Source organism: Delphinapterus leucas, chromosome 19 (assembly GCF_059928025.1).
Source record: "Delphinapterus leucas isolate spDelLeu-1000000601 "Yukka" chromosome 19, BTC_Dleu_Yukka2, whole genome shotgun sequence".
Lineage (NCBI taxonomy): Eukaryota > Metazoa > Chordata > Mammalia > Artiodactyla > Monodontidae > Delphinapterus > Delphinapterus leucas.
This window is the reverse complement of record NC_143147.1, coordinates 16,938,977-16,965,781: the sequence shown is the minus strand read 5'-3', so window position 1 is coordinate 16,965,781 and position 26,805 is coordinate 16,938,977. Positions and strand designations below refer to the sequence as shown.

Below are 26,805 nucleotides of genomic sequence, written 5' to 3'. Positions count from 1 at the left end.
GTGGCTCGCGGGCTATAGAGCTCAGGCTCAGTAGTTGTGGCGCAGGGGCTTAGTTGCTCCGCGGCATGTGGGATCTTCCCAGACCAGGGGTCGAACCCGTGTCCCCTGCATTGGCAGGCAGATTCTTGACCACTGCACCACCAGGGAAGCCCAAGGAGTCTTTTTCAGTGCTTTCATTCTACTCGACTGCTGTTGCTACTGCCTATGAATGTTGCAGGGAACAAGCCTCCAGCTTCCTCACCTGCCCCAGCTGGGGGCTCTGCAGGCTGGCTGGATGCTGTGTTCCTCCCCGAGGTCTGAGAACCAATTGGAGTGTTTGTTAACAATGCTGATTCCCGAGTCCCACAACAGACCTACAAATCAGAACTGGGAGTAGATAGAGTAGGGACATAGGACTCTGGTATCTGCATTTTAATACATTTCCCAAAGGTCTGGCTTGGTGGTCACAACTTAGGGCCCTGGGTTTGGCTTCTGATTTTTCCACTTACTAGATCTGCAACCTTAGGCAAGTTAATCAAGCTCTTCTAAGTTTCTATTCTCTTATCTGTAAAATGGGATTATAATTATGACCTGCCTTATAGAGTGGTTGAACTCATGGTAAAGTAGCACATAATGTGCATTACTTTTCTAAAATGCATTTTCATATTGAGGTTCTTATGGTTTGGAATAAGTCACAGCTAAAAGCTGAGGTCTTGCCAATATTGGAATTTCTTGACCGAGGGCTCTGCTTTCAGTTCTGTTATGGTAAAATGGGGGTGATAAGAACACCCCGCAACACCAGGTTATAATAAGGATTAAATGATAACATGTATGTCACTGGTTCTCAACATTGGCCTCCCATTAGAATCATCTGGAGAACTTTACTAAAACAAACAAACAAAATCCCAATGGCCAGGCCGCAGGTTGGGAACTTCCAATGTTCCTCAAGTTCCTGCCCCAGCTCTGGGGCCACACTGGATCCTACCCTCTTCTGGTCTATATTGTACCATGGGCCCCCACTCTGGCTCACAGGGCCCTGCCTTATCTCTGAGTCCAAGTCCGGCCTTGAGAACCTTCATATGACCTCAGACTTTTTTTGAGGGGGGAGCGTGGCCAGAGCTGGTCCAGCCCTGAACCATAGGTCAGCAGGTCCCAGGCCATGGGAGGGTGAGGACCTGAGTCCACAGTACAGGTGAGGTGTCCTGGCTGCCGGGAGGAGGTCAGGGAGCTGCAGGGCCTGACCTCAGTCTTGTCAACTTGGGGAGCATCTGGTGGACGCCATAAATGGAAGAAGGAAGAGTAAGAGAACTATGGGAGCTGCTTTTAGTTATTAGCTGTCAAGGGCCTTGGTGTGTCAGACCCCAGGGCAAGAGCTGGGGGTGTTCTTATTACCCCCATTTTACAGATAAAAAGAGAGAATTCAGAGAGATTAAGCAATTTGCTAAAGGCAACACAGCTAGTCTAAGACTCGATTTAACTAGTCTAGTTAACTAGACTAGTCTAAGTCTAGATTGACTAATCTAAGATTGTAGCTCAGCTCTGTCTGATGCCAAAGTTTGTGCTCTTTTTACTCTGCCAGGCTGACACCAAGCTGATAAATGTTTCTTTTCATAAGAGACCCCTGTCTGTCCCTAGCCTTGTGGCAGGTCTCCACTGCTTCTTCACTGGGTCAGCAACAACGGGCGCTCTGTGGTGGACTTCTGGTCAAAGATGGCAGAATTATCACTGACCTTTTTTCCTTCTGGAGACATCAGTAGAAGGCAAAAAAAAAAGAAATTTTAAAATGTATAAACCCATGGAACAACTTTAACTAGAATCTTATTGCCATATGAGGATGAAGTGGTTCGTGTGGTGCCCCACTCACCCCAAGATGTCCACATCCCAATTCCTGCAACCTGTGAATATGTCACATGTTTACATGGCAAAGGGGAACTAAGGTTGTAAGTGCAATTGAGGTTGCTAATCAGCTGACCTGGAGATGGGGTGATGATCCTGGATTATCCAGGTGAGCCTAATGTAATCACAAGAGTTCTTGTAAGTGGGAGAAGGAGGCAAGGGGAGGTCACATGTGGCCAGGGGAGAACTGTTAGAGAGATGCAACATTGCTGGCTTTGAATATGGAGGCAGGGGCCATTAGCCAAGAAACACAAGTGGCCTCCAGAAGCTGAAACGAGCAAGGAAACGGCTTCTCTAGTGGAGCCTCCAGGAGGGACCCAACCCTGCCCATAGTTTAATTTTAGCCCAGTGGCATCATGCTGGCCTTCTGTCCTCCAGAGCTATAAGATAATACTTTCCTGTTGTTTTAAGCCACTGCATCTGTGGTAATTTGTTAGAGCAGCCATAGCAAACAAATACATTTTGTTTCTAATGACCACTGCTGCCTGCGATCCCGCCTCCCCCAGTGACGTTTCAGTCCAATTCCAAAACTTTTAAGTTACTTTTGATTACTAAGCAGACTCATTTAAAAATTTAGTCATGCTCATTTAAAATCTTCCGTCTTGGGACTTCCCAATGGTCCAGCAGTTAAGACTCCACGCTCCCAATGCAGGGGGCCCAGGTTCGATCCCTGGTCAGGGAACTAGATCCCACATGCTGCAGCTAAGTGCCCACGTGCCATAGCTAGGACCCAGTGCAGCCAAATAAATAAAAATGAAAACTTCCCTCTTATCTTTGACTCAAAGCTCCCCCCTTTGCCCAAGGAGGGGAGTAGAGAGAGGAGTGAGGGCTGTCTCAGCTCCTTAGCTTCCCCGCATCTACTTCCCTGGTATGAGATTGAAGAGGAAAGACGGGGATAGACAGTTTTCCCCAGGAAGTCTCCCCTCACTGGACCATTGCTGCCGATCAAGTTTGTGGTGTTGGGTGGAGACTCAACCACTGGCCCTTGAGAGGTCCCTTGTGGTCCCTTGAGAGACTCAGCTGAATCTTTGGGCTGGCTGCCAGCATCCTCTCACGCAAACACCTCTTTGCCCCATGCTTCAGTAGCTCTCAGGAGCTCTGCACCCCACAACCTTATCTACTCCAGGCCTGGCAACACAGGTGGGATTCAGCTTCCATACCTTTACAGGACCTGAACTTGACCATGCAGCTGTGACACACTCCCCACTGGCTGTACTCCCTGCCATCTCTCCCCAGAGCTCTTGTCCCCTCTCTGTGGACACCCTGGCTATTAAACTAGCCTGGTAGTCCAGAGAACATCTAACTGGGAACAGGATGTGGTTCTCGTGGGCCCCCTCTCTCAGCTGCATTCTTCCAAGAAGACAAGCTCTTCTTGGTTCTGTTGAAAAGGCCTCTGTCAGCAGTCCATGGGGAAGAGTGCTATTTCTCTGATCGTAGATTGTGGGGAACTTGGGACTTTCATTCTCAGCTGTGGGCCCTGATCATTCATTCTAGGGAATCCCTTGGGCCCTCACCCCACCATATCACTACCACATCAGTGCTTTTTTCAAAGTAAGGTATCTTGACCACCATTTGGCCTTTCCTTGATGATTTGGAGGCATCATGACTAACATCAACAGGGGAAGGCCCTGTGACACAGAGAGAAAGCGTTCTGCCCTCCCTCCTACCTGGGGCAGGTCATTTCACCTCTGTCTCAGGCCCCTGTCTAGAAAAGGCTATGGTGGTGAGGATGAAATGAGGTGAGCAATGAGAAAGCTCTTGCAGAATGCTTGGCGCACCGAACACTTGCGAAACACCTGATGGCAATTCAAATCCATTCGATTTGTAAGAAAAAAACTGCAGAATGCTTACCATTCTGCATAGTTCTGAAAAGTGACCCATTGCTTCACTTTTTGACATCATCCTACCTCCTCTTTCTTCCCCAAGAATCTGATGAGAATAAAATTTCTTTGAACTTGAAATCTGAACAATGGGAAGCTACGCTATATGGTTAACTGGCCCTTTTTTCAATGTTATCAAAGTAAATGCAAAAGTTAAAAAAATCAAGGAATTCAGAGGGTTTATAGTGAAAAGTCACAGCTGCCTGGTCTCCCACTTCCCTCCTCCCGTCCAGTCATACTCTTCAGGTGCACAGCTTTTAACTCTATGTCTGGTTTCTATAGCTCTAAAGAGTATGTTTATGTTTCTTGTTGGAGAAATCCTTCAAGAGTAAAAGAAAAAGACGAAGAGATAGAAAATATGAGGGAGTATAAGAAAAAGACGAAGAGATAGAAAATATGAGGGGAAAATTAGACGAAGAACGAGGAGACATTTAAATAAGAGAAAAGAGAATGAGTGTCCATCAACAGATGAATAGATAAAGATGATGTGATATATATACACAATGGAATATTACTCAGCCATAAAAATGAATGAAATATCACCATTTGCAGCAACATGAATGGACCTAGAGATTATCATACTGAGTGAAGGAAGTCATACAGAGAAAGACAAATATTATATGATATCACTTATATGCGGAATCTAAAAAAATAATACAAATGAACTTATTTACAAAACAAAAACAAACTCACAGACATAGAAAACAAACTTATGGCTACCAAAGGGGAAGGAGGAGAGGGATAAATTAGAAGTATGGGATTAACAGATACATACTACTATATATAAAGTAGATAAACAACAAGGATTTACTGTATAGCACAGGGAACTATATTCAACATCTTCTAATAGCCTATAATGGAAAAGAATATGAAAAAGAATGTATGTATATATATATAACTGAATCACTTTGCTGTATACCTGAAACTAACACAGTATTATAAATCAACTATAGTTCAATAAAAATAAATAAATAAGATAAGGAGAAAATGGAGGGAAGAAATTTCTGTCCATCTGTCTATCTATCCATCCATCCATCCATCCAACTATCCATCATTCCATGTATCTATGTATCTTTTTTTTTTTTTTTTTTTTTTTTTTTGTGGTACGCGGGCCTCTCACTGCTGTGGCCTCTCCCATTGCAGAGCACAGGCTCCGGACGCGCAGGCCCAGCAGCCATGGCTCACGGGCCCAGGCGCTCCGCGGCACATGGGATCTTCCCGGACCGGGGCACGAACCTGTGTCCCCTGCATCGGCAGGCAGACTCTCACCCACTGCGCCACCAGGGAAGCCCTCTATGTATCTATTTATCTAACTGGTTCCCTAGAGCTAAAGAAGATGAGATTCCAATTTAGGTTTGAAGAACAAAGAGGTTGCCTTCTGATATGTGGCATCTTCTTAAGTCCAGTGCCCTTTGACCACACTGGGCTCTGCACAACCAAATTTCACAGGCCCGTGCTGAGAGCCAAGGTTCCATTCTCCACGGTCTCCCTTTTTCCCTTTGGTCTTCTTCCTCTCTTCCTTTCTTTTGTGCACCCTGAGAAGGTGATCTACAAGAAAACATCTGCTGAGTGCATGCTTTGTGGGGGTGATACCCCCAGTAGATGACACTTCAGTCCCTTAAGAGTGAATCCCCAGCACGTCTACCAACATCAATAAATGACAAAAACATAATGTTGAACAAAAAAGTAAGCTGCAGAATCATGTTTATAGAAGAGTACTAGTTACACGTGATTGGTTTGCCACATATAACTTTCTGAATAGCCAAAGAACATTATATTGATCAAGCCAAACCTTCACAAAAGAAATGATGTTTGCAACTAAAAATCCAAATCGTTATATAACAACTTAATAAATGAAAACACTATGCCAGGAATACAAACACATGTTTAAATAGTAAGCCAAGTCATTAGGTCTTTGTAGTAATAATGGCTTTAGCAGCAGCCTAATTTGGCCCCTGTTCCTTGGCCCCCTGCCTGGATCCCCACTGATGTTGTTAATAATAGCTCAAAAGCATGAATCAGAAATGGCAGTACATGAACATGCATGGGTGAGTTTCCATTGGCTAAATGGTGACACAGGAAGGTGATTCTCATTTAACCAGGACATGTCTGGATATCTCCCAGGCCTCAAGAATCTTTTTTTTTTTTTTTTGTCTGTGTTGGGTCTTCGTTGCTATGCACGGGCTTTCTCTAGTTGCGGCGAGTGGGGGCTGCTCTTTGTTGCGGTGCGCGGGCTTCTCATTGCAGTGGCTTCTCCTGTTGCGGAGCACGGGCTCTAGGTGCCCGGGCTTCAGTAGTTGTGGCTCGTGGGCTCAGTAGTTGTGGCTCACGGTCCCTAGAGCGCAGGCTCAGTAGTTGTGGCACACGAGCTTAGTTGTTCCGCGGCACGCGGGATCTTCCCGGACCAGGGCTCGAACCCATGTCCCCTGCATTGGCAGGCGGATTCTTAACCACTGCACCACCAGGGAAGCCCCAAGAATCATTTTTATTTTAACATCCACATGAACTAGCAAAGTGTCCATTCCACAGATGAGCAGAGCCCAGCCCCGCCCCCAGATCTCCCTGAATTCCTGGAGGTCACTCCTGGGAGTCTATCCTGCAGCCTGCTCCCCACCGTCACTTGGAGCCTGGCAGCTGCTGTTCTACTTGCCCGTGTGTGACCCGTGGCTTGAAAAACCACTGCACACATGTCATTTCTCCCCAGGTTCTGTTCATACAAGCTTCTGTTGTCCAATTTTATTGAAGATTTGATGGGAAAAGACAATCACAGCACAGCATTTTACAGGCAACAATTGAAGACTGAATATTAGATGTAACTTTCCGACAAACGCATGGGTCATTTTCCACCAAGGGGACTTTCTACTGATGCTCCAACTTTCTGCTCTCTTCTTTTTTTTTTCCTAGCTTTATTGAGATGTAATTGACACATAACATTGCATAACTTAAAGGTGTACTACCTGTTGATTTGATACACTTACATGCTGTATAATGATTACCCCCATAGTGTTAGCTAACACCTCCAACTGACATATAACATTGCATAACTTGAAGGCGTACTACCTGTTGATTTGATACACTTACATATTGTATAATGATTACCCCCATAGTGTTATAGCCAACACCTCCATCACATCACACAACTACTCTTTCTTTCTTGTGGGGAGAACATTTAAGACCTACTCTCTTCGTGACCTCTCCCTCTGCTCTGACCCTCTTCCCAGACTCTCCTCCTCTCTAGTCAGTCAGGCTTTAGCCCCCAAGTTCCTGTTACTAATTCAGTTTGCTTTGCATCTTTACCTTCTCCCTCTGACCGTGCCTCACTCAAAGAGACCCATCAAGGTTATTTTTCTAACCCCCACCTCAAAAAACAAAAAAGCTCTCAAAATTCTATCTCCCCTTTTATGAATTAAGTCTATGTTGCCCCTTCAATATAAAAACAGCTGCAGAGAGCTATTGCTTTAAATGGCATTTCCCTTCCTGCTGCATGTTTAACAGTATAAGAAAGAACAGTGAATATGTCTGCAGTTTCTAGAGTAACTAATAAGTACATGTCTTACCTCTAATCTTCGTAAATTCCCTGCAAGGTAGTAGACAATATCACTCCCATGTTTCAGATGAGGACACTGAGGCTTGGAGAAGGTTAAGTCACTTGCCTGAGGTCTCCCAGCTGCTAATCCACGGGGTTTGACTGTGAACCAGTGCCTGCCTGGCCCCTAAGCAGATGCATCTGCACAACATGGGAGATAACTGCCCCCACCACCCCAGGAAGCCTTTCACTCATGCCTCATTCCTCTCTCTCCATTCTTCTCAGGATCCCATGGCAATGGATTGGTGGAGGAACAATTTCTGGATCATCTTGGCTGTGGCCATCATCTTTGTCTGCGTGGGCCTGAGCATCTTCCTGTTCTGTGTCTGTAGGTGTCTGTTTAGACAAGGTAATGACCATCTCATTTGGGCAGGTGGAGGTAGGGGAGGGGAGAGGTGGTTATCAGCGTATTAGGACTTCTTCAGGGCAAAAGATTAGTTCTGGGCCTGTATAGGCTGAACTCTGGATTTAGCATCATGCATTCTGGGTTTGAGTCCTAGCCCTGCCACTAATTTGTGTCTCTGGGCCTCAGTTTCCCCCTCTGCATAGTGAAGGGAGGGAGGTTACCTAATCTCCAAGAACTCTTCCAGCTCCATCGGTTTGGGGGAAAGCAGAATCTGTTTCAGGGCACACTGTGCACTAATGCTATCTCTCTTCAGTGTGGCTGCCAATCACAGCATCCTACCTCTGGGACTTGAAAGGGAGTACAAGTCCATGGAATGTCAAAAACTGTCTTGATTCCAAACACGTCAAGTTGTATACATGTTGCATACATGAAATACGTACAGCTTTTTGTATGGCAATCATTCCCCAATAAAGTGGTCTAAAAAATGTCTTGAGGCATGAAAAATGGATTCATTCCATGATCAACATGTTTGACCACTATGATTGCCTACTCTAAGACCATACTCTGAATTTTCTGGTATTACATCTGACTCGGATAGAGGTTCTTAGCATTCTTGGACATAAATAAGCAGCTTATTGGAGGATAAATGTAACTTTAGATGATCTACAAGTGGGTTTCTACTTTACCATTCATCTCCAGAAACATGAAACCCTTGATTCAATGGTGTGTTTTCTTGAGATCCTATCCCTTTACATAATGACCTAGGCCTGGAGTATACCTGGGGATGGTAAATACACTGAGAGGTACAGCCATCTTGCCCTGGGGCAACCTGGGCAGGCACCCCTCCATGATCAAGGCACTGTCCTCCCATTGCATCTGGGCACAGCCTCAGAATCCTGCGGAACCAGTGCTGAAAGGTCAGGGCTGTTCAAGAAGTGAAAACTTTTTGTCATTCTTCTCAATCTCTTTTTAGAGATAAGAAAATTAAGGCTCAGAGACAGGCAGATCCTTGGTTGAGGTCTCCTAGGAATTGGTAGCAGAGTTGGAACCAGAACGCAGGTTCACTGGGCTGCCTGTTCAATGTCCTTTCCCCTCCACCCCTTGATGGTAATTAGTCTTTTTTAATACAAAAAGTGTATTCTAGCCCCTATTGTTCTCTATACATTTTTTAAACATTTCATTTTTAGATATGGACAAAAATATGATCCTGAACAAAATCTTTACCTATTCTCTTTTAACTTGACCCACTCCTATTAACAAGCAGGTTATAATTAATAATAACTTACATGTCCAGCATATCACAGTTTACAAACTGCTTTTCCCATTCTTTATCTCATTTCCTCCCAACCATACTTTTGGCTATTCACTCAACTAGTATTTCTGAATGCCAGCTATGTGCTAGGTAGCTATAGTACTAGGCAATGAGGAAACAGGCACAGCCTACAATGGATAGTGCCTAGACTCTGTGGTCAGACGGCCTGGGTAAAATTCTGGCTCTAGGACTTCCCTGGTGGTCCAGTGGTTAAGAATCCACCTGCCATTGCAGGGGACACGGGTTTGATCCCTGTTCCGGGAAGATCCCACATGCTGTGGGCAACTAAGCCCACGAGCCACAACTACTGAGCCCACATGCTGCAACTACTGAAGCCTGCGCGCCTAGAGCCTGTGCTCTGCCAAAAGAGAAGCCACCACGAAGAGAAGCCCACGCACTACAACAAAGAGTAGCTCCCCCTTGTCGCAACTAGAGAAAGCCCGCATGCAGCAACAAAGACCCAGCGCAGCCAAAATAAAATAAAATAAAACAAAACGTAACTACATCTATAAAAAAAAATTCTGGCTCTATCACTTATGAGCTCTGTGTCCCTAAGTCTGTTTGCTCTGGATGGTTCTTCTCCCACATGTCCTGAACCTGCCGGGTCTCTGATCTCTTCTAAACTCTAAAAATCACAACTTTTGATAATTCTTCCTAAATGAATATGCTTATTTGTTTCCTTAGGCAAGAAATGCGAAATTGCCAAGCCCTTGAAACAAAAGCAGAGAGATGAAGAAACGATGTATGAGTAAGTGGGGGGGAACACTTCTTTTTAATTTCAAGAACCACCTGTTCACTTCCATTCTTGCGCCCGTGCTAAGAACGTGTGCCTTAAATTCCAGGGAAATATCGTGTCTGCCAACTCTCCCCACTGTAAGGGGAGAGACCTCAGTGCTTTGGGGGTGCAGGGCACCACCTGGCTCTCTCTGCTCTCCAAGTCCTCCCAAGTCTCGTCTAGTTTGATAGAGGTCACAGGTTGGGCGCTGTGTTCTGGGCCCACCGCTCATGGTTAGGTTTACCCTTCTTTTCTTTAGCTGGACTACAAGTAGAGTCTTCTAAAAGCTATTGTGCTGAATAAAAATATGCCATTCGCGTTACTTTTGTATTTTCCGATATCTTTGAGGCTTTGTGATTGCTATCTCTGTCGGGGGGGGGTCCCCAAGACCAACTTTAGGCTGGATTATTTGCTAGAAGGACTCACAGGACCCAGAAAAGGTTATAGGTTATCACAGCGAAAGGATACTGATTAAACTCAGCAAAGGAAAAGGCACATAAGGTGGAGTCCAGGGCAGTTGTCCTCTTCCAGGGGAATCACACAGACTGCACTTAATTCTCCCAACACTGATGTGCGACAGCATGTGTGAAGCATTGCCAACCAGAGAAGCTCACCCAAGCCTTGGTTTCTAGGGTTTTTAATCAGGGCAAGTCACAAAGGCAAGGAGCGCCTGCATGACCTACTTTAGCTAATTCAGTCTCCTGAGGCCAAACTGATACAGAAAGACACAGGGCCCCTGGCAAACACAGCAGGCATTCACCATCAGTCACATTGTTAGCATAAACTATCTGGCTAGCCCAAGGCCCCTTAATACAAAGACACTCTTAACAGGCAGGATATTCCAAGGGTTTAGAATTATCTCCCAGAAGCTGGTCAAGGGCCAGTCCTTTCTGTAAAACGTAGGCACAGGGAATTCGATGGCGGTCCAGTGGTTGGGACTCTGCGCTTTCACTGCCGAGGGCCTGGATTCAATCTCTGGTCAGGGAACTAAGATCCTGCAAGCCACATGGTGTGGCCAAAAAATTTTTTAAGTAAAAATTAAAATAAATAAATAATGTTTCTTAAAAATACAAATAAATTGAAAAACAAAAATATAAAGTCATTCTAAAGTGACTTTCGTTGGGGCTCAAGGGATTCAGCAAATAATAGATCTCTTCCCCTCCAATTCTGATCCCCTTGAGGAGTCAGACAAATGTATCCTGCAGTTAGGTAACAAAAGTATTGCCTTTATTGAGGATAAAACTGACATTGCAGAATGTGGCTCTTCTCCATGGCCAAGTTTGCTTCCTAATTCAAAACCAGGCAAACTTTCCTGCATGGTACATAGGCAGCCCTGGACAGCCTCAGGTCTCCCCTACAGGGCAGGGCCCTTTCTCTGAATGGCAAAGACTCAAGCAGAATATATACTTTAGGCAGTCAGGCCGGCTCTAGAGGAGAAAGTGGGAGAAGCTAGATTTCTCCCCAAGTCGGGTAAATGTCCCTCCTCTCCCGGGAAGAGCCACGGAGGGGTGGAGTGAGGTCACTGATGGCGCTCTAGCCACATGTCCCCTTCTCCACTCACCCCAGCAACGCTTCTGCATTCCAGGGGACTTAAGCACATACAGGAGGCCAAAACTCAGCTCAGAAGAATCTAGTACCAGTTTGGAAATCAGAGTACACAGAGGGGATGGGGGGTCTGGGTAAGGAAGCTTTCTTGGAATCTATCTTTTTACTAAAACTTCTTACTGAAGTATAATATAAACAGAAAAGTACACATGGTAAGGGTACAACTCAATGAATTTCCACAAACTGAACAGAGCCGGTAGGTGACACCCAGGTCAAGAAACAAAATTACCAGCTCCTCAGCCCCATATATTCCCTTTCAGCCATTAAACCCCAAGGATAACCACTACCTGAAATAGTATAGGCTCGTTTTTCCTTGTTTTTTATGCTTCATATACATGGAATTAGACAGTATGTGTTGTTGGTGTTTAGCTTCTTCTGCTCAGCCTTTTTTTGTGAGATTCATTGTGTGTAGTCGTAGATTGTTCCTTTTTTTTTTTTTTTTTTGCGGTACGCGGGCCTCTCACTGCTGTGGCCTCTCCTGTCGCGGAGCACAGGCTCCGGACGCGCAAGCTCAGCGGCCATGGCTCACGGGCCCAGCCGTGCCACGGCATGTGGGATCTTCCCGGACCGGGGCACGAACCCGTGTCCCCTGCATCGGCAGGCGGACTCTCAACCACTGCGCCACCAGGGAAGCCCTAGATTGCTCATTCTTATTGCCATAGAGTATTCCACTGTGGGAGTGAACCATGATGAATTTATCCATTCTACTGCTGATGGGCATTTGGGTAGCGTGCAGTTTGGGGCTGTTATGAATAACGCTGCGATGAACATTCTATAACGTATCTTTTGGTGGTCAGCAGGATATATACCCAGTATTGCTGTCACATGGTGTGTGTACATTTAGCGTTAGGAGTACATTTGTTTTTCAAATCAAAATACACCTGGTGCTTACCTCCCCCTTCTAATCCAGCTCAGATGAACACAGGAAGATGAGCTCTAAGTTATAGTACTTCAACTCCCTTCCCTCAAATCCAGCTGGTCCCTGGGCTAAAGGAAATGGTTTCTTTAGAGTGCCAGTTACAAATGGGATACAAGACCTAGAAAGGGAAGGAAATGCTTCCAGTTTTCAGGGACCAAGATTTGAATGTTCAACTCTATCCACTTTCCTTCTTTTAAATCAGTAGGCGTGATCAAACCAAACACTGACTCCTCTTCTTCCTCTCTTCCAGGAATGTTACCAATCAATTCTCAGTTCAATTACCCCCTCTGCCACCCAGGGGTGTGCTTTCTCCAGAAGTTGCCTGTGAGTGTATTTTGCTGATAACAGTCTCATTCAGGGTAGAATAATAAATTTATCTTGGTGTTTAGTCAGCTTGGGCTGCCCATAAAACAATAACATGGACAATGTGGCTTAAACAACAGTAATTTTCTCACAGTTCTGGAGGCTAGAAGTCCAAGATCAAGGTGCCAGCCAATCTGGTTTCTGGTGAGGACTCTTCCAGGCTTGCAGATGGCTGCCTTCTCCCTGTGTCCTCACATGGAGGGGAGAGAGCTCTCTGGTGTCTCTTCTTATAAGGACACTAATACTATTGGATCAGGGCCACACCCTTATGACCTTATTTAACCTTAATTACTTCCTTAGAGGCCCCATCTCTAAATACAACCACACTGGTGGTTAGAGCTTCACCATATGAATTTTGTGGGGACACACACATTCAGTCTATAACACTGGAATTTGCAGATGGCAGCAACCTGTTTTAAAGAGATGAACTGAGTTTTAAGGGGGCAGAATAAGTACCAATGCTTCCAGTATTCAATGTGTGAGTTCATATTCAAATTCCAGCCTGCAGCATGGGTATAAAGGAACACTGGGCCTCTCAGATATCCTATCAGAAAAACTCTGCCTGGTTCCCTTGACTGGAGTGTTCTTCCTTAAGCTGTATACAGAGCTGACTTTACCACACCTTTCAGGTGTCAGTTCAAATGTCACCACCTCAGAGAGGCCATTCCTGACCATCCTATATAAAGAAATCCTTTTAATTCTCCTTATGAGGCTTATGGCAATAATCCTAAATGGGCTTATTTAGTTATCCTTCATTTGTTCATTATCTATGTCCTCCATTATAATATAAACTCTAGGAAATAGGTGCCTTCCTTGTCTTGTTCACCACTGTTTACCCACCACTAAGAACAGTGCCTGGAGCTTAGTAGATAATGGATGAAAATGTTTTAACTGAATGGATAAATAATAATATTAGCTAACATTTATTGATCAGGCACTGTGTGTCAGGTCCCATGCTAGGCACTTTATAGGTACTATCTCATTTAATCCTCTCAACACCTCTATGAGGCAGGTACATTATTATGTCCCTCTGACAGAAGAGGACACTGAGGCACAGAGAAGTTAAGCGACCTACTCATGGCCACACAGCTAGTGACTTCTGGACCCTGAAGATGAACTTGGATCTAACTGCAGAACTTTGTGTGAAATGAAATGGTGCTTGTTTTTCAGGTTCTCTTAGGAAAAGATGAGATTGCGGTGAGGCAGTTCCAGGCCCCACCAAAGGTGGAGCTGAGCTGTTTCACTATCTTTTTCCTACCACTTTAGTCCATTTGCTATGTACCCATCCTCCACTAATTCCACCTTTTGAAAACACCACTTCCCACCTCCTTCTTAGCAGAGGGATTGTGGACATGAGCAATTATAGATAGTTATGGAAAGCAGTGTAAGTCACTGTGAGGGATGTGCTCAAAAGGAAATACGGTTTGTATCACTTCCTTATGAGAATTAGATCTATAAACACAACACTACTCATTTGGCTACTAGCTCTGGTCAGCTTCTTGTCTAAACTTGTTTCATGGTTCCTACTGCAGTGCAGTCAGGCAAAGAGACACGGGAGTCAAGATGTCTGACCACTATTTGCCACTTACTCACTTGGGTGAGCCTGAGACTGTGTCATGTCTGGGCTTTAGTTTTCTCTGTAAAATGGGGATCTGGTCCACCAAGAAGTGGGAGGATCACCAAAACCCATGAAAATCATGCAGAGCCACTTGGTCAAAAATATATAAACACACAATAGCTTTGCATTTAATACCTTTTTGTGTATTCTAGCCCCACAGGAAACCCCAAGTCGGCCACCAGCTGCATACTCCTCAGTACCTAAAGTTAGAAATAAGAAGACAGTGGCCGTCCCAAGCTATATTGAGCCTGACGATGACTATGATGACGTTGATAACCCTGCACATATGGAAAACCATCATCTTGAAACAACCGCTTCTTCTTTTTGACAAGCAGAAGAGGGTTCGTTCACACAGCTTATTTTAAACCGTCAAGAATGGTCGAACTTCAGTAGGTATCCGGGTCCGAAAGCCAGTGGTAATGGTACGAGCTCTGTAAGATAAGCACTTCCTGAATCGTAGATGAAGAAGCATCAGTGATCAGATAATCGCAGCCAGAGGAAAAACGCCCATGCTCAGCTCTGAGGAGTCAGTCCTTGAGCTTCTGCTGAGTGAGGTTCCAGGCGGGGGACCACTGGGTTCCGCCGTCCCCACCCGTGAGGAGACACTCAGTTCCCGGCACTCTTCCCCTGTTTGTGTGGTTCTAAGTGATCTTAAAACTTGGCGTTTGATTGTACAGAGCCTCCCAGGCTCCTATCCCCAGCACAGCCCTCACCAAGCACATGTCTTGCCCCCCCACGCCCCATCTCCCACACTGAGCGGCTACGGGTGGTAGTTACAGCTAAGCGCTCTTGTGCGCAAGCCACCCGTCACACCTTGTGTGTCCTTCAAGGGTGGGGGAATGTTTTTGTTCTTGTGGACCCTCCCCACCTACACAATCCCAAACCCCAGGGCCTCTCTATGATGTCAGCCAAACTGACCACAGAGACCCAAGTTCCCAGCCAGGGTTTTTCCACTGCTTGCCAGCTGCACCATAACAATCAACAAAGAACAGAAGTCACCTTCCAGACCACAGGACAGAAGTTACCCATAGAGGTGTTCATTTTGTATATTGGGGGAGCTACAGGGAAAGTAGGTTTCCCCAGGAAAAATCATGGGGAACAGGAAAGAAAGGGGTGATTACGTGGCAGATTCAAGATGAGAGTTCAGGGGGCTAAATACCCTCCTCCGATGTTTTCATTACTGTTTCCTCCCTTGTGTAGAGTTCAAGGCAAACAGCGTCAAGCCCCTCCCTGCCAGACCCCTGTCCCCAAGTGGCCGGGAGGCAGAAACTCTGATACAATATGCAGCTAATGACATGCCCGGGGAGCTGGGCTGTTGTCCTGTTAAGCAAGTGTCCTAAGGGGTCGCCAAGGCCCATGTCAGCTTTGGAGGCCCTGAACATCACCGGTCCCTTCAGGTTGATCTGCTAGAGCCCGAGGACTTGACACTTCTTTCTAACCAAACTCACAAGATGCTGACTTCTAAGCGACCCCTGGGAAATCCAGCTAACAGGCTTGCAGGGAGAGCACCATGAATGGTGAAAAGGTGACCCTTGGGCTGAGCTCCTCCTCAAGAGATGGAAAGTATGTTCCTGCCATATTTAAGCTTCCGCCCTCAACCACTGCAGGAGCAGTGGGGACGTGTCCTTCCTCCCCAGTTCTCTCTTTCTAGACTCCAAGGAAACTTCCAGCGTCTTATAATACCTCCTTTGAGGCCAGTGGTTCTCTAACTATGGCCTTAGGGAACTCTGGTATTCCGTGAGCCAAAGAGAGGACTCGTTTCTTAAATTACGGAAAAAAAAAAAAAAAAAGGCTAAAGGATAGAAGGGTTTCACATGTATGCTTTCCCCTTGTAAATTGTCTGTAAACCATCCACATCTATGCCAAAAGTTAAAAGTAAATACCAGATACATGTTAATTCCTTCTTGGTTTCTGGCCACCGCCATCACCTGGTTCTCCTCCTGCCTGACTGGCCTGTCTCCGCCTTATTTGTGAGCCTGCCTCCTCTGAAGCCTCTCTTCAATGCCAGTCTTTCTCAGGGTCCTGTCCCTGTCCCCACCCTCATCTCGCTCCACACATTCATGAGTGACCTCACTGACACCCAGGGGCTCAGTTTCCCCTCTATTATGAAGACTTCTAGTCGCAGGCTCCAGCTGCGCTCTCTCCTCAGTTCCAGACCAAGTCGCCCCCAGGACATCTCCAGATGCCTCTCCCATAGGCCCCGCACAGTCAACATACGTTGAAAAGAACTGATTACCTATCCCCACTTCCAAACTTCTGGTGCTCTGCTATCTTCTTCATTGTTGAAGTCAGAAACTAGCATATGTCTGGAGTCCTTCTCTCCAGTGTTCCCCACTTTCTGTTGATTGTGCCTCTCAAGTAGCTCTCTGATCAGTCCATGTTCTCCTTGGATGTTCCTAGGTCATTGCCAGCATTTGCCAATGGAACTTCAACAGCCTCCCAATTGGTCTCCTGCCCCTGGCGTCTCACCCTCCAATCCCCTTTCTACATGGCAGCCAGTGACTTTCTTAAGTGAACATCTGACCACTTCATTCCCCTGCTTAAATCTCTTCTTTACACATTATCATCAGAAAAAGCCCAAACTCCTTAACTCTTGGGTTACAAGATTTGTCAGGCTCTGGTCACTGTTTATTTCCTGCCAATGCTGTCCTTTCCCACCACCTTGCAACTGCACTCCACCAGCTTTTTGCTCCATCCACTTAAAATGACTTTGTCCGTGGCCTCTCTTGCCCCTGCGACTATGCACAGTACTGTCCCTTTGGTCTGGAACATTCTTCCCCACCTTATGATCCTTCCCATCTCTGCTTAGAGCCTTACCTCACCACCCCGAAATTGGGTTTAGTGCCCTCTTAGAGGCTCCCCTCTCATAGCATTAGCTATAGCTACCTGTTTACCTGTCTTTTCTCTCCACCAGACTGAAAGCAACATGAGGACAGGGGCTGTGTCTCTCTTTTCCCCACTGTTTCTCTGTTCCTAGCACAGTGCCCAGGAACATTGTAGATGCTCAATAAATATGCTGAATGATGATCAATTGAATGAATGAATGAACTCCTCTGGGATCCCACTGCTCCCCCTGTACTTGGCCCTAAAGAAACACTTCTAGCTCTGCATTATAATTGCCTAGTTACTTTTCCATCCTCCTTCCTAATCTGGGGGTTCTTTGGGGTGGAAGCTATCTGGCTCACTGCTATATTCCCAGTGTCCATCTCAAACCCTGGTACATAGTAGGCACTTAATAAATACTTATTGAATGTTTATCATTAATGGAAAACCTACCAGTTTGACAAAAACAAATTATTTTTCTCTGGGTGTGTGTAACTTGGTTGAGATTTTTTACAGGGCACCTGTAATAAAACCATGTTTTCTGCCAACAAAGTTGTTTCCAGTTTGGATGATATAATTAGATATATCAGGATTTCACAGGATCTTTCTTTTTTAATATTTATTTAGTTATTTATTTGGTTGCACCAGGTCTTAGTTGCATCACACAGGCTCCTTAGTTGCGGCTCCAGGGCTCCTTATTTGTGGCTCGCCGGCTCCTTAGTTGTGGCATGTTCTTAGTTGTGTCATGCATGTGGGATCTAGTTCCCTGACTAGGGATTGAACCCGTTTTTTTTTTTTTAATAAATTTATTTATTTTTATTTTTGGCCATGTTGGGTCTTTGTTGCTGTGCATGGGCTTTCTCTAGTTGCGGCGAGCAGGAGCTACTCTTCATCCCAGTGCGCAGGCTTCTAATTGTGGTGGCTTCTCTTGTTTCGGAGCATGGGCTCTAGGCACGCGGGCTTCAGTAGTTGTGGCACACGGGCTCAGTAGTTGTGGCTCGCAGGCTGTAGAGCATAGGCTCGGTAGTTGCAGCACACGGGCTTAGTTGCTCCGTGGCATGTGGGATCTTCCCGAACCAGGGCTGCATTGGCAGGCGGATTCTTAACCACTGTGCCACCAGGGAAGACCCTGCCCAGGAGTTTTGGCTTTTGTTTAATGCCTTGCCATAATTATTAATAGCACCCCATTTCACTCTCAAAAGTGTCCTGGTTGGGGCTTCCCTGGTGGCGCAGTGGTTGGGAGTCCGCCTGCCGATGCAGGGGACACGGGTTCGTGCCCTGGTCCGGGAAGATCCCATATGCTGTGGAGCGGCTGGGCCCGTGAGCCATGGCCGCTGAGCCTGCGCATCCAGAGCCTATGCTCCACAACAGGAGAGGCCACAACAGTGAGAGGCCCGTGTACCGCAAAAAAAAAAAAAAAAAAGTGTCCTGGCTTGGATGGTAAATTATACATTCACTCTACTTATTCATGATCAGGTCAGTGTCTGCCCTCAACAGAGTGAGTGTTAAAAAGACATCTTTCAAATGAATGTGCAACCCTCCCTAGGTCTCATTTTCTTCTATCCGAAAAACAGCTGAATTAGATGATTTCTAAGTTCTTTACTGCTTGCAGTCATTCAAATAAAATCAGTAATCCAAAAGTCTAAAACCAGCAGATTTAGTTTATCTTCCCCTCGAAAGGACACGCCACATAGAATTACACCTTCAAACATATTCACACCTGGATCAACAACTCTAGAGACCATGACCTGCTGTGAGTCTGGCTATTGACACAAATAGATACAGCAGATCTTCTTCTCAGCTGAAGACACAGTACCCTCAGGTAGCCGCACTAGTAGCTGGATAATCTCCTAACAACAGACAAAAAACCAATTTCCATTTGCTCTTGTGATGTGCATTGCATCAACAGTATTATTACTGCTCAGACATGTCTCCTGAGTTGTGCTTCAGTTTCTAACCTAGCCCATCCACCTTCTCTGTATGCTCTGTCATGGCTGTGTGGCAGAATGAAATCCCACCTAGGTTAACTCTTGGTTGCTGAAAACCTTCCACCATAAACAGACAGGTAGGTAGCAGCTGACTGTGGTCACAGTGCATTTTACTAGAGTGGAGTGTACAAATCAGTACCTGCAAAACCATTGTAAGAAACAGCCAATTAATATTGTTGCATCTTGGTCCTTCAACTGTAAAAGTCAGTTTGTATATTTACCCACATCTCATTGCCAAAATTTAAGGCAGTTAAAGTAGTAGATCAACTATGCTTGTACAATTTGAATATTCTACATCAAAAAAGCACCCTGAATTGCTTAAAATAAACTCTCACAAAATGACCCATGAGCTAACAGCTTTTGAATTATTACTTTTCTAATATTAGATGCCTCAGCATTTTTTTTACAAGTTGAGTGTCAGTGGAATATGGCTTAGGTTTTAACTAAATCTGCAGAAGGTAGTATTTAAGAAAATTGAAATTCCCCTGATGGTAAAAAAAAAAAAAAGGTTTATTTGCATAACTTGTACACATCTACCTCCCATGAAGTGCCAAACAAAAATAAATTTTCGATACTTTTAATGTTGGCACTCTACAACACTATTCTCAGTGGCCAAGAAAAGCTTCTTCCTCTAAGTACACTAAACATAAAATTACCCTGAATCTCTCACTGTTGTTTAGAAAAAATATTCAATATTTCATATATCAAATCTCTATTGTATCATTAGCCTAGCTCAATAACAATTCTATAATTCTTTACAGTTTCATATTTGCCTGAAAACAAAAACAACAACTGTATACAGATTTTTTAAAAAGGTCAGCTTTAGCCACTTTGGAGAGCAATTTGGCAACATCTAGCAAAATTGAAATTGTGGACATCCTATATGACCCAGCAACCCTACTTCAAAATACACACCCTAGAACGGTGGCTTTTGAACTTTTTGGTACCAGGTCTCCTCATAGTCTTAAAAATGACTGAGGGGGCTTCCCTGGTGGCGCAGTGGTTGACAGTCCGCCTGCCAATGCAGGGGACACGGGTTCGTGCCCCGGTCCGGGAAGATCCCACATGCCGCGGAGCGGCTGGGCCCGTGAGCCATGGCCGCTGGGCCTGTGTGTCCGGAACCTGTGCTCCGCAACAGGAGAGGCCACAACAGTGAAAGGCCCGCGCAAAATAAATAAATAAATAAAATGACTGAGGACACCAAAGAGATTCCATTTATGCAGAAGATACCTATTGATATTTACCTTATTGGAAAGTAAAAGCGAGAAAGACTTCAGATACTTATGAATTCATTTAAAATAACAATTCTTTCATATTAATGTAAATAAAATTTAATTAAAATAATTACATTTTCCCAAACCAAAAAAAAAATTAGTGAGAAGAGTGGCATTGTGTTATGTTTTTTATGAATCTCTTTAATGTCTGGTTTAATAAAAAATATCCAGATTCTCATATCTGATTCTTTAGTCAGTGTGTTGCAAATCAACATCATGTATCCTCTGGAAGGCTCCATGGTACATTCATGAGACAGCAAGCATGAGTGAGGGCAAATAACATCTTAATATTATTTATAAAGATAGTTTCGCTCTCTTGGGCTTCCCTGGTGGTGCAGTGGTTAAGAATCCACCTGCCAATGCCGGGAACACGGGTTTGAGCCCTGGCCCAGGAAGATCCCACATGCCGCGGAGCAACTAAGCCCGTGCGCCACAACTACTGAGCCTGTGCTCTAGAGCCTGCGAGCTGCAACTACTGAAGCCCGTACACCTAGAGCCCGTGCTTCGCAGCAAGAGAAGCCACTGCAGTGGGAAGCCCACGCACTGCAACGAAGAGTAGCCCCCGCTCACCGCAACTAGAGAAAGCCCATATGCAGCAACGAAGACCCAACACAGGCAAAAATAAATTTAAAAAAAAAAAAAAAGATAGTTTCGCTCTCATGGCTCAGAGCACACTTTGAGAACCACTGCCCAAGAGAAACTCAAGAACATGTGTAAAAATGTCCTTTCTAGTATTGTTTGTTGTAATATGAAAGTGGAACTTACATATCTGTCCATCTGCAGGGGACTACAAGGTCCATGGGGGCTGCACTATTGCTGCTTTACTCACCCCCGTATTTCCAGTGACCCACATGGTGGGTGCTCAGTAAGTATTTGTGTAAGGAGTGAAGGAAGTGACAGAGATACAGAGGGAGAAAGTGCAAATATTATCTGTGCCCTCCTCAGTGAAAGCACTCAGTCCTAACCGCGGTACTTGCTTTAAAATTTAACTGTACTGTATTTCGTGGACATTTTTCACCGATGTAGACTTTTAGTTCACAGGGTAGGAATAGCCAAAAGCCATATGATTCTTGTAGGAGACTAGGAGGCTTTCTATTGTCTAAAAATAAAAGTGTATTTAAGGTGTTTTAATCTGTTAATAACCACGGGCTGCAAACTACTGCCACCTACTGGTATATTAAGAAGTCCACGTTATGGGCAAAATGGCCTTTGCTGTTAAGAAAAAAATAACTGAATATTTTGCCCAGATTTTGTTTGGAGGTATTCTGTAATTCAGACAGAAAATTGAATTATTTACTTAAATATCTTTTTAGAAATGAGACAATTAATGTAGATCTCTTTGTTACCCCTGTAATTTGCATGTACATTGGAGGAATTTCTTAAGATAACTTAAATTTGTTAACATTTCTCAGACCAAACAGCAAAATCAATGGTTAAAACAAATTAATAGATTATTGTCTTCACTTAAAGATATCTTCCTTTCTCTCCTCTTTTCTTGCTTTTACTTGGTCTCTGATTTACATAGTGAGAGATTCTTTTAAACTGCAGGCAGAAAAAAAACCAGCAGTCCATAGTAACGGCCCAATAAACGTTTGCTCATGATAAAGAAAACACAAACATCCATGGCCTTTTTTCTTTTTTAAATAAATTTATTTATTTATTTTTGGCTGCGTTGGGTCTTCGTCACTGTGCAGGGGCTTTCTCTAGTTACGGCGAGCGGGGGCTACTCTTCCTTGTGCGCAGGCTTCTCATTGCGGTGGCTTCTCTTGTTGCAAAGCACGGGCTCTAGGCGTCCGGGCTTCAGTAGTTGTGGCTCATGGGCTCTAGAGTGCAGACTCAGTAGTTGTGGTGCATGGGCTTAGTTGTTCCGTGGCATGTGGGATCTTCCCAGACCAGGGCTCGAACCCGTGTGCCCTGCATTGGCAGGCAGATTCTTAACCACCGTCCCACCAAGGAAGTCCCATGGCCTTTTTACAATACCCATTTTTGTTCACTTTTGTATCCTCAATGGCTAGCACATAAGGGATCTCAATAAATATTGTGGAAGGAAGGTGGGGAGGGAAGGAGAGAAGATGAAAGGGAGGAAGGAAGGTTGATTATGCTCAAAAAAAGAGATAGAAGGCTATAATCTCCAGAGTGTCTTCCATCTCTATGATTCTTGAACGTTAGTAACTATGTCAAAGAAGTCATGGTGAATTACGAAGATTTCAAAGGCAACCAAAAATCATTCCAATATAGGGATTCAGGGGTCCTTACCCTTCATCACCAACAAAACAGCCCTGCCCCAAAGATGATAACCAGGGAGTCCTAATTTTTCAAATACTCACTATCTAAATATCCACAGTTATGAATCTGGGTAGGGAAAATTCGTCAAAACAGGAAAATATTCACCCAACTTCCAGTTAGTCCCCTTGCAAACATCCCTCCTGACTTAATATCCATGTCTGTTCCCACCTATCTAGTTAACATCTTGTCCCTCAGGTGATGTAAACATTGTATAATAAAATTAAAATACTGTACAATGAAAATTTATTACAAAGTAAAATTACAAATCTTCCAACAAAAGAAGAAGCATTGGGCTTCCCTGGTGGCGCAGTGGTTGAGAGTCCGCCTGCCGATGCGGGGGACACGGGTTCGTGCCCTGGTCCTGGAGGATCCCACATGCCGCGGAGCGGCTGGGCCCGTGAACCATGGCCGCTGAGCATGCGCGTCCGGAGCCTGTGCGCCGCAACGGGAGAGGCCACAACAGTGAGAGGCCCGCGTACCGCAAAACCAAAACCAAAACCAAAACAAAACAAACAAAAGAAGAAGCATTGCACAAAGTACATAAGAGTGATGCGGGAAATGACTTGAATCACAAGCAACACCACTGACGAATGAGAATATGGCAAAGAAAATTGATACAAAGAAAATTACATGATAGTGACAGGTGCTTCACATTCTGGTTATCTATTGCTGCTTAACAAATCGCGCCCAAATTCTGGCTTAAAACAACAACAACCTCTCATTCTCTCTCGCAGTTTCTATGGTCAGGAATTCATAAGGGGTTAGGCTGGGCTGGGTAGTTCCCGCTCCAGGTCTTTCATGCAGGTGCAGTGGGATGGTGGCTCCCCCATCTCACACCCAGGTACCCTGCCCTGTTGAACCCCTAATAGGTCTCTGTTACCCTTAGGATAAAGCCAAGAAGCCTACATGTGGCTTTCCAGGCACTCTGTGGCGTAATCTTTCCAAGCTCATCTCATTCTCACCATCCACTCACTGGCCTCCAGCTTCTCAGACACTGCCACAGAGCCTTACATAGATAGTTCCTGCTGCCTGTAATGCTCTCCCCTGCAGTCTCCCATAGTAGACATCTGCTACTTTGCCTGTCTTAAGAACTGTCTCATTTTTCTGGTAAAAACAAAAAGAAACCAAAAAACTGATTTTCTTTCCATCCCCCGATGGGTCTAGCAGTAACATGGCTCCCTTTCCCTATCCCAACGTGTAATCCAAGCTGATCCATCAAAGTACCTTATCTACTGGATACAGTGATTGATCCAGTGTTGGACATGTGATCCAAGCAGAACCTATCAGAGTCCTTTTTCTGTAATTTCTATAGATGCCCTTCTGCAACCCTGGGCACTGAAACCTATCTCCATGTGGGGGGGAAAATCTATGAAGTTAACAGAGAGAAAAGTGAAATCAAGAAATGGAGAGGGCTTCCCTGGTGGCGCAGTGGTTGAGAGTCCGCCTGCCGATGCAGGGGACACGGGTTCGTGCCCTGGTCTGGGAAGATCCCACATGCCGCGGAGCGTCTAGGCCCGTGGGCCGTGGCCGCTGAGCCTGCGTGTCCGGAGCCTGTGCTCCGCAACGGGAGAGGCCACAGCAGTGAGAGGCCTGCGTACTGCAAAAAAAAAAACCAGAAAGAAATGGAGAGGGAGAAAAGAGTCCTGATGACAGTCCTTAAATCCTTGAATTCTGGCCTTTGTGGAAGCCAACACCCTGGACTTTCCTGTCACATATGTTTAAGTAGAGGTGGGTTTCTGTTACTTTCTTGTCCTTCATCTGCCTAACTCTTCAGGGAGAACCTGATTCCAGGAAGCTTTCACAGACCTTCCTGTGTACGTCAAATCTTCTTTTATAAACACTTACAGCACTTTGTACTCTCCAGAATAGCACTCACTACAGTTAACATTTTATATTTATTCATGGAATTGTTTAAATATCTCCTCTTCATGACCTTAAGTTCCATGATACAGCCATGGGTTTGCTCAACATTCATTGCATCACCAGCGTCTGGCAGAGAGCGAGCACGCCATACGTATTTGTAGAGCAAATGAATTACATAATGAATTCACACTGCTGACAGGCGCAGCATGTTAAACCCAGATGAGATCAGACAGTTTTTTGTTCTTTTTAAAAAATGACTAAAAAGCCAAAGCAAACCACCCTCAACGACTTTACATTTCGCAACAAAAATGTAGCTACTGTTCTTCCCTCTCTCCTCCATTTTCATTCTTCTGGCTTAAGCAGATTTTGGTTCTTAAAACAAAACAAAAAAACAAAAACACTATTTTGTTCTTTTAAAAGTAATATAAGAAATACAAGAAAACATTCAGGGTTACAATTTTTTTCTGAAAAAAGAAGAGTAAATGAAGAGAGGGCTACTCCTACCAGATTTTAAAACATATTTAAAAGCTCACAATAATTATAACAGTTTATTATCAAAGCAGAGAGAGAGAAACAGATAAGCAGACAGAAAGTACCTCAAATACATAACCAAGTACATGTGTGAATTTAGTTAATGATAAAAACAGCATTTAAAAATCAGTGAGGAGGGACCTCCTGGTGGCACGGTGGTTAAGAATCCACCTGCCAACTTAGGGGACACAGGTTCGAGCCCTGGCCCGGGAAGATCCCACATGCCGCGGAGCAACTAAGCCCTTGTGCCACAACTACTGAGCCTGCGCTCTAGAGCCTGCGAGCCACAACTACTGAGCCTGTGTGCCTACAGCCCGTGCTCTGCAACAAGAGAAGCCACCGCAATGAGAAGCCAAAGCTACCTCAATGAGAAGCCCGTGCACCGCAAGGGAGAGTAGCTCCCGCTCCTAGCAACTAGAGAAAGCCCACAGCCAGCAACAAAGACACAGTGCAGCCAAAAATAGATAAAATTAAAATAAACAAAAATCAGTGAGGAAAAGTAGGATAATCCATTAAATTGGACTCAGAGAGGTTAGGTAATTTGCCCAAAGTCACATAGTCCATAAATGGTGGGTCAGCGATTCTGTCTGACTTTCTGAGTGTCTTGATGTTCTCACTTCAGAACTTGCCCTTTTAAACATTTCGCTATCCTTGTTTATCTCTGTACTACCAAGCCTTTGAGAGGGCACTGCAAACAGAAGTCATCAATGAATGAGACCACAAAAGCACGCAGGGAAAAAACAAAATTAAAAATTAGAACAAAAGCGTGGTTATCTGACAGGGTCCCCCACCCAGACCGACTGGCCAGAAGCCAGCCGTGGGCGAGTCTAGGACCCCCCGGAGGACTTGCGTCTCGGTGGTGGCCTCGCACACGTTACTTGGCGCCTGCAGGTGCACCAACCTGCGCGGCGCTGGACCCTCAGGACTCTGCTCGCGTGAGACCGAGAGAACGACGCCGAACCTGCGCAGGGAAGACCCTTGAGCGGGTGGGAGGAGGCTTGGGAGCGCGCCCGCGGATTGGCGGGCACAGCCGGGTCCGGCGTCTCGGCGGGGGACGGCCGCCTGGGGGAGCACGCCGGAAGTGGCCGGCCGCTGCGGGCACGATGTCCAGGGTGGTGGCGCCGTGCCCGAGGGAGGAGCTGGGGCTGAGCGCTGGCGGCCGTGCAGGGGGCCACGGTCGAGCGGGAGGCTAGGGGTGGCCTGGAGGTGAGACCCCGCTGCGATCGCAGAACTGGGGGCCCCAGCGCCTGGGTGCCCTGGGGAAGCGGGGTGGAGAGCAGGTCTTCGGAGGTGGGCGCTGACCCCTCATTTCTCCGAACGGGGAGAGGCTGCGGCCTCCGGGACTTAGGTGCCGGGTGCGCGTGGCCAGGCCTTCTATGCCCTTGGCCCTCTCCTGGTTCTCGGCGTACCCCGCCCATCTCCATACACACCACACACCCCTACCCCCACCGCCCCGCGTCGCGTCTCCCTTTTCCAGTCTGTTCCAGTTCCCTCCTGTGAGTACTGCAAACCGCATCTCCCCCAGGCCCAGAATCAAACCCCGGGCATGAATTGACCCTGTTACTTGCACAATGCCGTGTCACGCGCGTAGAACGCTCCAGGAGTAACTGACAGACCCTTTGGGAAGACTAGACTGAACCACAGGAATGAACTGTATGGTTCAGACATGTTGTAATACCTCATCTAAAATGTTCGTACTGTTGGGAGTTCGGAGGAGGGAGGGATTTGGGCTGGTCTCTTCTTTGTAAACGTCTGCATATT

At 45.6% G+C, this 26,805-nt stretch overlaps 1 protein-coding gene across 1 annotated transcript in view; it reads left to right on the top strand.

The window, feature by feature from the left end:
- Positions 1–26,237, top strand: part of SCIMP (SLP adaptor and CSK interacting membrane protein) — a 28,409-nt gene extending 2,172 nt beyond the window's left edge. Inside the window, 5 exon segments of the mRNA XM_022596131.3 lie at positions 7,567–7,690; positions 9,684–9,747; positions 12,549–12,622; positions 14,432–14,620; positions 25,936–26,237. Of these exon segments, the coding sequence (XP_022451839.2) occupies positions 7,573–7,690; positions 9,684–9,747; positions 12,549–12,622; positions 14,432–14,620; positions 25,936–26,237 (747 nt within the window). The 5' untranslated portion in view covers positions 7,567–7,572.
- Positions 26,238–26,805: the final 568 nt, after the last annotated feature.